This window comes from Oncorhynchus nerka, linkage group LG19 (genome assembly GCF_034236695.1).
Source record: "Oncorhynchus nerka isolate Pitt River linkage group LG19, Oner_Uvic_2.0, whole genome shotgun sequence".
NCBI lineage: Eukaryota > Metazoa > Chordata > Actinopteri > Salmoniformes > Salmonidae > Oncorhynchus > Oncorhynchus nerka.
Window position 1 is genome coordinate 19,153,480 of NC_088414.1, and position 13,707 is coordinate 19,167,186.

Consider the following 13,707-nt stretch of genomic DNA (forward strand, 5'->3'; position numbering starts at 1 on the left):
GGAAGCTAAACTCCTAGGTATAACATTGGATGGTCAATTATCATGGTCAAGTCATATTGACAGAGTTGTTGTGAAGATGGGGAGGGGTCTGGCTGTTATAAAAAAATATGATCTGTGTTTTTTTTAACACAAAAATCAACTGTTCTAGTTGTTCAGGCTCTGGTCTTGTCCCATCTTGATCACTATCCGGAATATGTGAAGCAAAGAAAGACCTAGCAAAGTCGCAGCTTGTCCTTCACTGCACATGCAGAACTATCATCAACGACATGCATGCCAGTCCTTCCTGGTTGAGAGTTGACGAGAGATGAACTGCTTCTCTTCTAGTTTTTATGAGAAATATTATTGTGATGAAAATTCCAAATAACATTCAGCTCAGACACCCATACATACCCCACAAGACATGTCACCAGGGGTCTCTTCACAGTCCCCAAAACAAATTCACGGCAACGCACAGTATTAAACAGAGCCATGATCACATGGAACTCCCTTCCATCTTCTATTACTTAAGCAAAAGCAAAAATTACCTTTGAAAGTGTATAAAACAACATCTCACGGCACAAGAGGGACTGTGAAATGACAAAACACACGCACACCCAGACACACTATCACACGTTATTCTTTAGTTGTATTGCTTGTATATCATTGTATTTTAAAGTTGTGTGACTGTTCCTGTCCATCAGTGTTTTGTTACTTGTCATGTTTTATGTTTTTGTGTGGACCCCAGGAAGAATAGCTGCTGCTTTGGCAAAACCTAATGGGGATACTAATAAAAGCTAATGGGGATCCGAATGAATTTGATTATATATCTAATATCCATAAACAAATGAATCAGCTTCAGCTTCAGAAACAATAAAAACAACAGCAATACAAACAACAAAAAGAAACATTCCTAATTAATTGCAATTATTTTTAGACTCCACTGATTCCCCTTTGAAGCTTTAATTCCCACTAATTAAATGAGCACCCAATGCAACAACAGCTCATCATGTTGAGTCAGAGACCCCAAGGGAGGTTTCCCTCTGCACTTCATCTCTCTCTCTCAGAGACTAACTAAACAGAATTGCAAAACCATCCCATGGGCATCATGTCATCTGCATGGTGGGGATGTGACTTTCACACAAGATACTGTCTGTGGGATAGGAGAAGCATGCAAACAATGTCTGGCATAATGTGCTCTTCAATTATGTGTCACTGTGACTTCAGGTAGTCACTTCTCTCTGAGGTATCCAAGAGAAGGGGATTTACAGTAAGTCAACTGAATGGCATCTCCTTTTAACCTATCAGTTTTATTGCTGGCGTTTTCAGCCAAATTGGTAATCTAATGAAAGTTTCCTGAAACGCAGAAGTGAAATGACACGTAACTAAATCAGAATGGTATAATTCAAATGTACATGACATTTGAATTGAGACATTTAAATGAACTTTGGTTTGATCTTATGTCTGCAGTTGTAAAAACAGAACCCTTGTCTTGTGGCTGGAGGTGGTGCTCAGAGCCCAGGGCTGAATGTGGCACGCATCTGAGAATCTTGCCTTATATGAGCAAAATATGTCCTGTGTGAGCATAGCACTAATGTAAACACAACCTTGGATTCAGTCACACAATGAAAGAACCTGGGTTGTTTCGACAGATGCTGTGGGGAATTGTAACCATTATAACCAAGATAAAACACTCAAAGTTATACAGATGTGTGTGTGGATAGATTTTAATAACCATGTTTGCCCAAACAAATCAGACATACAAATTAGTGAACAAATAAGGTGACTCCTTCTGGGCTGGATCTAGCTGTGTTGATTTACTTTCACTGTAGGAGAAGCGTAGTCATATATTCTAAAGACAACAAGCAATATCTGATGTCACAGTGAAGTGTAATCTAATTCCAATTTGTAATTGAAAAAGGTTTCCTTCACTTGTGTCGATGTCTTTATTCATCTTCCTTTCTGTTCCTTCATAATGGAATGAAAATGAAGACACTCTGAGCTCTGCGATGTGAGAGGTCATCTGAAAGGTCAAACAACCTCTTTATGAGATCAGTTTCTGACATTCAGAGTATTAGGGATCTTCTTGCCATCTGTACAGAGAACAGACCAAAGGCACCATGTAGGCTGTGTCTCAACGACAGTGGCATACCTCAGTAAAAAAATAAAGATAAAACATTTGTAGTTTTATAGCTAATCTCATTCAACACATTTTGCCATGAGGCTGAGAGAAAATAAAGTATATATAAAGCTACACTATATATACAAAAGTATGTGGACACCCCTTCAAATGAGTGAATTCGGCTATTTCAGCCACACCCGTTGCTGACAGGTGTATACAATCGAGCACACAGCCATGCAATCTCCATAGAGAAACATTGGCAGTAGAATGGCCTTACTGAAGAGCTCAGTGACTTTCAATGTGGCACCATCATAGGATGCCACCTTTCCAACAAGTCAGTTTGTCAAATTTCTGCCCTGCTAGAGCTGCCCCGGTCAAATGTAAGTGCTGTTATTGTGAAGTGAAGTTGTGTTCTATTCATGTGCTTTTCTAATAACCGTTTTCTGTGCTCATGTAAGTAAGTGACTGACTGAAGGAATCCTCACTATCAGTAGCTGCAATGTGGCAGTACGCCTTGACCTTTGTTTTGAGAACCGAAAGATATCTCAGTTTCAAGGTCTCAGCTTGGAAGAAACCTCGTGAGCTATTGGTCTGTCAAATGTTATGAACCAGTATTGGTCGGGCACATGAATTAAACAAAAACGGTAATGATGAATTCATTATGCTAAATCATGCAAATATAACTGGTCTTATATACGGCTGTACACAGACAACTGCTGGGACTGCCCCAGCAGAGCTCCTGATTGACATGTGTACTATGGTGCACTGAGTTGGTTGGAACCTCTCCAGCGCGCAAATAATAAAGGATGATTAATTTAAGATTGACTTTGAGTGCCCCTGGTGGTAATTTCCACGACATGTGTGTAAGAATTTCCACAGCACAACAACAGCTCAGCCACAAAGTGGTAGGCCACACAAGCTCAGAGAAGCGTAGTGCAGAAGCACGTAGCACGTAAAAATCATCTGTCATTGTTGCAACACTCACTACCGAGTTCCAAACTGCCCCTGGAAGAAACGTCAGCACAATTACTGTTTTTCGGGAACTTCATGAAATGGGTTTCCACGGCCGAGCAGCCACACGCAAGCTTAAGATCACCATGCGCAATGCCAAGCGTCGACTGGAGTGGTGTAAAGCTCGCCGCCATTGGACTCTGGAGCAGTGGAAACGCGTTCTTTGGAGTGATGAATCACACTTCACCATCTGGCAGTCTGACAGACTGGGTTTGGCGGGTGTCAGGAGAACTCTACCTGCCCCAATGCATAGTGCCAACTGTAAAGTTTTGTGGAGGAAGAATAATGGTCCCGGGCTGTTTTTCATGGTTCAGGCTAGGCCCCTTAATTCCAGCGAAGGGAACTCTTAACCCTACATCATACAATGACATTCTAGACGATTCTGTGCTTCCAACTTTGTGGCAATAGTTTGGGGCCCTTTCCTGTTTCAGCATGACAATGCCCCGTGCACAAAGCGAAGCAATACAGAAATTGTTTGTCGAGATCAGTGTGTGACCTGCACAGAGCCCTGATCTCAACCCCATTTGAACACCTTTGGGATGAACTGGAATGCCCAACATCAGTGCCTGACCTCACTAATGCTCTTGTGGCTGAATGGAAGCAAGTCCCCACAGCAATGTTCTAACATCTAGTGGAAAGCCTCCCAGAAGAGTGGAGGCTGTTATAGCAGCAAAAAGGGGACCAAGTCCATATTAATTCATGTCCATGATCTTGGAATAAGACGTTCGATGAGCAGGTGTCCACATACTTTTAGTCATGTAGAGTAATTTCCTGCAATTCCACACATATTGCCATGGGGCAGAGAGGAAAATATGCAGTTTTATAGCTAATCTCATGCTATTCTACAGATTTTGCAATTAGGCTGAGAGAATATAGATTTTTTTGTGCTATTTTATACATTTTGCCATGAGGTTGAGCTCAGTGGAGGCTCCTCGGAGGAGGAAGGGGAGGGCCATCCTCCACAGTGAATTTATTTTTAAAAAAGAACATACAAAAGTTGTCCTTTTTAGATAAAACTATACTAAATATAGTCACGTCACCAAATAATGTGTTTAAAATAAACTGTTTTGCAATGAAGGTCTACAGTAGCCTCAAAAGCATTCCATCCTCCTCTGGGTACACTGACTTTAATACAAAACCTAGGAGGCTCATGGTTCTCACCCCCTTCCATAGACTTAAACAGTAACTATGACAACTCCCGGATGACATCCTCCAACTGGGTGACATGTTGTCCACCTAGTCAAAGGATCAGAGAATGAATCTAGTACTGAAAGCATAAACTACAGCTAGCTAGCACTGCAGTGCATAAAATGTGGTGAGTAGTTAATTCAAAGAGAGAGAAAGACAAAAAAAAGAGGAACTCTTGCTTCTCCTTCATTTTGGAAGAAATTAAATAGTTGAACAGTTAACAAATTCATTTTTTCATTTTTAGTTTCACTTACTTAACTAGCAAATGCAGCTAGCTAGTTTAGCCTCCTCAAACACCTTGCTCAAACAGAGGGATGCTATGTTAGCTATCTGGCTATGACTATCCAACACAACACTGGAACTCTTCCAATTCAAGGTAAGGTTTTGGTTTTACTAATTTATTGCCACTAGGGCCCACCGGTGTAAGTGCTAAACTGCTTTCTGACTGTACACTAACAATACTGCATGATTGCAGCGGGTTGACTAACGTGTTAATTATATTAGCTATGTTGACTAGGACATTACTTTAGCTATTATGGTGACAAAGATGTAGGCTGTGTGTAGCGGTTATGATATGCTTTAGCTTGGAAAGTTTTTTGCCTGGTCACATACAGCTGATGTGTTGTGCATTGAAGTCCACAAGTGAAGGGGAAAGGTGAGAGGAGGAGAGCGGATAGATGCGAAAAGGAAAACAACGTGGCTGCTATTAGTGAACTGTGTTTACGCATGATCAGGGGTGTATTCTATTGAAACATGTTTCTTAAACGGAAGCAAAAGGTACAAAACCGGGATAAACATACCTAAATTTGTCCAATGGAAACTCTCAATTGCAATTGTCCTAATAATTACACCCTAGATCAGCTAGATGAAGGCAAGAGTGTGCAAGGCGGTATTGAATGTGTCACTGTCTGTCCATCTGTCACCTCAAAAATATGTGCACCTACATTATTCCATAGACAAATGCCTGTATAGAAAACCATGCTCCTCACAGTACTGTTTACTCTTGGGATTTTACGAGACATAACACTAGCTCTGGTATTGTGATTGTGTTGATTATAGACCATCAATGTGGTTTTCCATATAACCTGGGGCACGATCATTTAAGATATATGATGAAGTTGGTCCACTCTGGACTCCAAAGGCAACAAGCCCACCTCCCAGAACTCCTGTACCACTATGTGGGTCCTAGGGGGGACATTCAGCATATACCTGATAACATTATTTTGCATTACCTGCATTCTCTTTTTCAGCTTTTTTGATAGCCCACTATACCAAGCAGAGCAGGCGTAATCAAAATGACACTGAATCAAGGTTGAGACAAGCGGTTTCTTAACTTTGATGTAAAAATATCTAGTGTTACGCTATAAAAAATATATATATTTGTTCGCCATTTTAGATTTTAGGTCTCCAGAAAGGGATTGATCTAGGGACACACCAAGATAAGTTACACTTGTTTTAGATTCAATCTCCTTGCCTGCACAGTTTACCTTTATCTTGTCAGCATATATCCTAGGAAACAAAGAGAATACATACGGCATGTTTACTTTGCCTATACTCTACATTACAGGCATCTGCAAACAGGTGTCATGGCAAGTTTCAGTCCTTATTATGTGCACATGAACTAAAACGGAATGCACTCCCAGTTAACGTTTAAACAGTGTCCCATATTAAAAACACGTGGCGAGAGGAATTATTCCATATCAGACAACTCTATTCTGGAATCAAGTAAACAGATGTATTTCTTAAGGCAGATGTTAAGTCATGTTGAAGTTCAGTGACTAGAGGAAAAGGAAGATGCTAACGGGATATGTTGTTTTATTACAAAGCATGATCAATGTCATGATATGTCAAAGTGTCCAACTAGCTGTTAAAAATGTGCCAAATCTGACAGTTTTATTCTTTGTTTGTCTATAGAGTCCTCCTTGACCTGTTTGGTGTCCACGGAGTCTCCTACTAGTCCAGTCATCATGGAGTGCTTCAACTCATCCTTGTTCTACATCGACTCGTCCTTGCTCTTAAATCTCTCACAAACCATTAAACTCCAGCATAGGGGACAAGAGTGTGTATGGGCAGTCTGAAGACATGCCAGCCGTATTCCTCTTCTACCTGGCGCTGCAGTTCATCAACATGTTCCTGGGATCCCAGCCAACGCTATGGTGCTGTGGCCCTGCACAAGAACAACTCTACCACCTCAGACATCTTCGTAATGCACCTTGCCATCCTGGACACCTTCTTCCGCCTCACCCCCACTCTGGAGGTTGCCAACGTCCTCTACCGGACCACCAGCAGCACCTGATACATGCTGCGCTACTTCTACGGCGTCAAGGACTTCTTCTCCTGCGTCTGTCTGGATCGCTACATGGCCATGTTCCACCCGATCACCTTCACAGAGCTCAAGGAGCGCCGCCACTGGGCTCTTCACGCTGGCCTATTCTACCGCCAAGTGCGTGGGCAACATCATGAACTTTGAGGAGGTCTTCACATTCAAGATCCTGGTGGCATTTGCCTTCATGTTATTCCGTAACGTTGCCATCCTGTGGGCTCTGAGGCAGTTTGGGCCGGGCCGCCACGAGATGCACCCCGTCAAGAAAAGAGCCTTTAAGATGGTCCTTATCACCTTGGCAATCATTGTTTTGAACTACATCCCTCCCGTGGCTCTGTTCCCATTCCAGCACTACTTCTCCCTGCATGCATTCTGCTGCTACATCCACCACCACATTGTCTTTGGCTTCAGGAACATCAGCAGCAGCATCCAGACTGTGTTTTACCTGTTCAAAGACAATATACTACCACAGAAACCTGGCTCCTGTTGTACTGGAAATACAGCCAACTCAGGATGATTCCTCAACACACATACTGTACAGGTAGTTGTCTGGTTATTAGGGTGTGAATATGTTTTGGTCTAAAACGGACTGAATGTAAGGTACAGATGAAGACACAAGATGTAGGTAGACTGCCAGTAGAAGATCTCTCAGATTTAAGGTGAAACAACATTTGCATTTAAAAAATATATAATTTACTAACTTAATACTGTATGTCATATACGGGGATGGAAATGCCTTTGGGGAAATAGACCTGTCAAGCAAATAAATGCAATAAAATGTTGACCATACTCTGTTATTTTGATATGTAGGCTAATGTCTTTGTATGCCAATGTCTTTGCATATGTTATTGCTGTTGTATCAAAGCTATTTAATAAAAAGTTATTAACACATACTATACTATGTCTGAGTGGATTATGCTTTTGCTTGTGTCTGTATACCAACTGATTTGAATGCTGGTGTCAGAATGAAAAATATGTAAATATAACATTGTAGAAAGAAACACATAATTGAACCCTAGTTGCTAGTGGGGGTGGATGGAGACATGTTGGCTGGGTGGGGTTGGGAGAATGGAATGGAAGGTTGGGGGTGGAGGCCCACTGAATTAGAATTTTTTCTGTTTATACTGAATGTATTATTACTTAAACTCTGTGTGTGTTTTGTTTTTCTTTTGAGTGGCAGCTCACTGGTAAATGTTATATAAACTGAATATATTAATTAAAATGGATATTGTACCTGTACCATATTTTCATGTGTATCTGAGCTATTGGCGTTCAAGCAGGCAGAAATTCAGCCGGTATGATGCAGCACAGTGATAAAGTCTCTCACTAGCACTGGATGTTAATAGGAATGACTTTTAAATCGTGAAAACGTCAGTTTTCAGTACTGGCCGATGTCATAACTCAGGCGGATGTCTTCTCTCGAATGAGCCATTGAGCATTTTTTGTGTGATATTCATTCCTTGAGAAATTTGTAATTTAATGGAGGGTCTAGCACATTTGTCCTATGTGTCTGCCTATTTCATCCAGGATGCATTGCCATAGAGGACCACAAATACAAATTCCATCTAGATACCGTTGTCCTAGAGCGCACAAAAAACGATACATACCTCGGCCTAAACATCAGCGCCACAAGTAACTTCCACAAAGATTTGAACGATCTGAGAGACAAGGCAAGAAGGGCCTTCTATGCCATCAAACGGAACATAAAATTCAACATACCAATTAGGATCTGGCTTAAAATACTTCACTCGGTTATAGAACCCATTGCCCTTTATGGTTGTGAGGTCTGGGGTCCGCTCACCAACAAAGAATTCACAAAATGGGCCAAACACCAAATTGAGACTCAGCATGCAGAATTCTGCAAAAATATCCTGTGTACAACGTAAAAAAACAATGCATGCAGAGCAGAATTAGGCAGATACCCGCTAATTATCAAAATCCAGAAATGAGCCGTTAAATTTACAACCACCTAAAAGGAAGCGATTTCCAAACCTTCCATAACAAAGCCATCACCTACAGAGAGATGAACCTGGAGAAGAGTCCCCTAAGCAAGCTGGTCCTGGGCTCTGTTCACAAACACAAACAGACCCCACAGAGCCCTAGGACAGCAACACAATTAACAATTAGACAACCAAATCATGAGAAAACAAAAATATAATTACTTGACACACTGGAGAGAATTAACAAAAAACTGCAAACTAGAATGCTATTTGGCCCTAAACAGAGAGCACACAGTGGCAGAATACCTGACCACAGTGACTGACCCAAAATTAAGGAGCATAGCCTTGCTATTGAGAAAGGTCACCATAGGCAGACATGGCTCTCAAGAGAAGGCTATGTGCACATTGCCCACAAAATGAGGTAGAAACTGTGCTGCACTTCCTAACCTCCTGCCAAATTGTTGACCATATTAGAGGCACATATTTCCCTCAGATTACACAGATCCACAAAGAATTCTAAAAAACAAATACAATTTTGATAAACTCCCATATTTATTGGGTGAAATACCCGTGTGCTCCTCACCCAAAATGCCCCGCGCGGCCCATTGACATAGTATGGAAGTTTCCCATCTCCACAAAAGTATATATGCAGTTGCGAATGTTAGACTCCATATCAATCTGCAGGTTGAACATGGTGAGATTGTAGACTCCTACAATTTGTTCAGGTGATTTTACAGCTAACTACCCACTTTACATGCTGATATTGTCTTCGGTATTACTGTGTAGCTACGTTTGCTAAATCGCCAAGAGAGAGCATTGCGGATTTCGTGTTGCTACCAACCTTATAACATCAAAATGAAACATTTGTTCATAAAAAATATTGTTCACATAGTGTTATTTAACACTGTAAATGAAAAGAATGCATGGTTTTGGGTGGATTATTCCTTTAATTACACTTTGAATAATAAATAGTTTTCAAAGTTTGGCATCATTCTTACCAAAAGAATGCAATATTCTAGTGTAACGTGTTGATTTGTTTAAAACGAATTAATTGTGAAAATGAACAGCATGTTCATAGATTAAATGATCTAGCTTGTCTCTAGGTAAAGGCCATTGCAACCAATTTGGGCGAATTTCATTATTTACACAAAAATGCATGACATTCTTTTTAAGAAAATCTAAATTTTCTTAGAGAATATGACTTAAAAGCTATGTACAGTGTTAGTAAACAACATTACCACTATATACATAGAAAGACTACCACAAATTACAATTATTACCATAGTTTAATACTGGCAAAGACTAGCTCTTGGGCTACATCCACTAAAAGCAGTTTGCTGTCCTACTACTTGGGACAAATCTAAACTTGAGTTCTCATGAAATTCAGCATACAGTGTTTCTCCAACACTGTACTGATACATCAACATTAAATATCCATATATATTGCAATGTACCACATACAGTAATATGACAGTCTTAGTCCTCAATCTTTATTTCCAGGTCATGGGGAACATCAGTCCCACTGGTACTGCCCTCAATCTCCTCAGTCCTCATCTCCTCATCTCCATGAGTCTTCTGGTGCTTTTTGAGGGATGACTGGTCAGTGTAGGTCTTCCCACACTGGTCACAGGGGTAGACCTTCTCCTTGGTGTGGACCTGTTCGTGTCTCTTCAGATGGCCAGACCTACTGAAGCTCTTCCCACAGTAAGAGCAGCTGAAGAGTTTCTCCCCTGTATGAGTCCTCAGGTGCAGCTTGAGGCTGCTCGCCACGCTGAAGCTTTTACCACACTCTGAGCACGTGTATGGTTTCTCTCCCGTGTGCATCCGCTTGTGTATGGTGAGGTGGCCTGCCTGGCTGAAGGTCTTCTCACACAGGTCACAGTGGTACGGCCTCTCCCCTGTATGAATCCTGTAATGTGTTTTGAGGTCCCCCATACCATTGAACCTCTTGCCACACTGTACACAGCAGTAAGGCTTTTCCCCCGTGTGTATTCTCTGATGTATTCTCAGGTTACCTGCGTTGCTAAATGTTTTGGCGCAGACAGTGCAACTGTATGGCCTCTCTCCTGTGTGAGTTCGTAAGTGGACTTTAAGCTGGTTGTGTTCACTGAAGCGCTTCCCACAATGTGGGCAGCAGTACGGTCTCTCTCCCGTATGAACACGCTTGTGTATTCTGAGCTGGCCCGGGTGACTGTAGTTCTTCCCACAGAGGTTGCAGCTGAACGGTCTCTCTCCTGTGTGAGTGCGCTTGTGGGACTTGAGCAGGTCTGCCCGGCCAAAGCGTTTGCCGCAGTAGTTGCAGCAGTGGGCCTTCTCGCCACTATGATTCCTCATGTGAATGTTGAGGGAGCTCACTCGACTAAATGTCTTCTCACACTGGGTGCAGTTGTAGAAGCCTTGTGTGTTTTTAGAGGGCTCTGTAGCGTGAGAGTTCAGAGTTGGTAAAATGTCCTCCCCTGTCGTCCCAGCAGGGTCAGTTCCCGTGTCAGGGTAGTATGCCAAGAAAGGATCTTCTTCTGGCTCAGACTCTCCAGTATCATTGTGACACAGCCTTCCCTCCGATTCAACAAAATGGCCACCCTCATCGTCTCCCATCTCCATGTGAATGTCAGACACTATGGTGACTTTGACATCACTGTCGCTGTCTCTAGAGTCCACATCTGTGTCCAGTGGTGACTGAAAATGTTCATCATACTCTTCAGGAATGATATAGCTCAACTCAGCACTCTCCATCTTAATTTGCTTAGATGCCAGGTTGAGAGGAGATGGTGGTTTTGAGAGGTCTATAGCATAGTCATCCTCCATATCAGGTTCTGTCTTTATGTTTTTGAAAATGAGGGTGGAAACCGCAGTGTCTGGGATGTTTTTGAGGCATTCTGGTTCCTGCTGAGCTGCTGGATCCATAATGGAGACAGACCCTCTGCTCTGAGGTATCTTGCCCTTGTGCTGTCTCCTGGAGCTCCTCCTCTCATCACCCTGTGTTTTGATTGGCTTATGGGATTGGCTGACAGATGAACGGCTGGAATATGTCTTCCTTGATAAGTCTGGGAGGTGAACCACGTCCTGGTTACTTTCAGGGTCTGGGCAACAACAAATACATGTTAAATGTAAAAACTGTCCAACAAAGTCAGGGGATTACTATCTACTACAAGTTCCAACGTCGAAAGCTAGTCTGAAAGTACCGCTGACAACAAATGTTGTCCATGGTTACAATGAATGTTTGAAAACGACATGTAAAACATGCAACAGAGAGGGGTCAGCTACGCTCGGTGGCCATCTTGGCAGCATGTACCTCAAAATGGGACAACAAAGGACAGCTGCAACTAACGATAGCTGCACTGGCGATTATTATTTTGAAGCCAACTGCATTGTGTACGTACCCTTTACGATCGAATCCTTATTGTCTTGTTCGTGCAGCCTTCGTTTAAGATCCTCATTCTCACTTTCAATTCTTTGTATTTTGCCCTTGTACTCAGACAACGTTTGGTCCACTGACTCCAATATGTCACTTACTGTGGCTTTAAAAATCTCGTTCAGAGACGACTCCAAAAACACTTTTAAGTCTTTTGACTTTGCCATAATCTGCAAATAAATAGCATACAAATACAATATTAAAACCTAAACTATCTTACGATGTGGGTGTGACCGAGGTTGTTGCCGTGTCCGGAACAAAGCAGTAATCGTCGCTTGAAAGTGACGTTCCATCCCGTCAATATTTCGTTCTCTCCCTCTTTCACCGCCTCCGCAGTTAAGGAGGACGCATTGCATGTGTGTTAGCCGTCGATTTCAAGTGTCGTAGGCAACCAACCACCTGGCAGGTACTTGTATATTTTTAATGTTATATATGTGATACATTTAGTGCATTCTTTCGAGGGCGGCTTGTAGTAGCTTGTTTGTTGATTTGACACGTGTTTACAGTTCAAGAAGCATAGACCCAAGTCATACTTGTCACAACAACTAGTCCTGGCTACAAGCGGTGCGTCTTATATGGCTTAACAACAACATAATTCATAAAGTTGACACATGCACAGTGGTTATGTTTATCCTTTTTGTTATTTTGAGGTTTACATGGAACAATCATTAGAAAAACACAGTGGGAATGTTGTCATGGAACCAATAAACCAGGGGGAATATGGTCCACTGGGACTCATAAGTATTTGCTTCAACGGATGCCTACAGTGCCCTGAGGCTCGACCAGTCCACTCCCTTGTGTCAGTCAAGACTTGCAGGAATGAAGTTAAGCCACTCTTCTGACCTGTGGCTGTATGAGTGGCAGAGTTATATTAAGCTGGACCGGGCGTGACCGGTGAGGGAGGAGCGCCAAGCTCAAATCAAACAGCAATCTGCAGCGCTTGGTTATGTTGTCAACAAGACAGCATGATCCATCGTTCAGAAACATACATATATTTTCCATGAAATTTATGTTCACATTTTCAAACAAGTTTTCATTGGGAAGGCAGCTTACGCCTTTTTTTATTTGTATTATTTTAAACATACAGAATCCTACTCATTCGTCCACCTTTTGCTTTGAGTCAACTTCGCTGTCGGCCTGAACGAGACAGCTGGCTCATGCCCGGGAGCAGCACGGTTCCAAAACGAATGCAATCACTTTTTACCCAGTGCAAACTATGCCTACCCGGGCCAGCATTATCGAATCACCTCAATGTATGCTTATGCGCATCTGTGCCTTCAGGCTGTGGGCGGGCCCAATGCTCTCAGGTGTCTTTGTGCTATTTCGCTCCCTGCCAATCACAATGTGGCTTTTCTTTCTTTTTGTTGCCTCTTTCCCTGTTTTTGCAAGGCATATCCATGTTGCAGATGAGCAGAGGGAGGCGGAAGTCTGGGATCTGTTGCCTGGAGATGAGGTATCTCTCACAGAGGAGGAGTGGACTAGGACTTGCGACTCGCATGCATCCTCTGTGACACCCCAGGCTAGCGCTGTGTAAGTGAGAGAGGCTAGAAAACTTGTCATCTGAGGGATTACACCTTGTGCACTAAGCTGTCTGTCTACATGGCAATAAAGAGGTTTCCCCCCCCAGACTGACTTAAAGCCTTACTAACTGACTGGTTATATGATACCCCATGAGAAGGCTTTAAAGGGTAAGTCCAAATCGAAGTTTACTAAGAAAATGGCAAGTGTTACTCTC

General features: G+C 42.3%; 1 protein-coding gene and 1 pseudogene across 1 annotated transcript; one reads left to right on the forward strand and one right to left on the reverse strand.

Annotated features, from left to right (window-relative positions):
* Positions 1 to 6,224: 6,224 nt before the first annotated feature.
* On the forward strand, positions 6,225 to 7,424 carry LOC135562356 (proteinase-activated receptor 3-like; annotated as a pseudogene).
* A 2,063-nt stretch (positions 7,425 to 9,487) lies between these two features.
* Positions 9,488 to 12,253, reverse strand: LOC115101160 (oocyte zinc finger protein XlCOF6-like). Its single transcript, XM_029620424.2, has 2 exons — positions 11,941 to 12,253; positions 9,488 to 11,640 (listed from the first exon to the last, which is right to left on the reverse strand). Exons 1-2 carry the CDS (start codon positions 12,137 to 12,139, stop codon positions 10,037 to 10,039), a joined length of 1,803 nt encoding a protein of 600 aa, XP_029476284.1. The 5' UTR covers positions 12,140 to 12,253; the 3' UTR covers positions 9,488 to 10,036.
* Positions 12,254 to 13,707: the final 1,454 nt, after the last annotated feature.

What these genes read in the sequence shown, in the direction of transcription:
- LOC115101160 (XM_029620424.2), bottom strand. Translation starts at nt 12,139, where the DNA reads ATGGCAAAGTCAAAAGACTTAAAAGTGTTTTTGGAGTCGTCTCTGAAC. An exon ending in TAAGGATTCGATCGTAAAGG is followed by an intron (nt 11,641 to 11,940) that starts GTACGTACACAA and finishes GTTGTTGCCCAG; the next exon opens with ACCCTGAAAGTAACCAGGAC.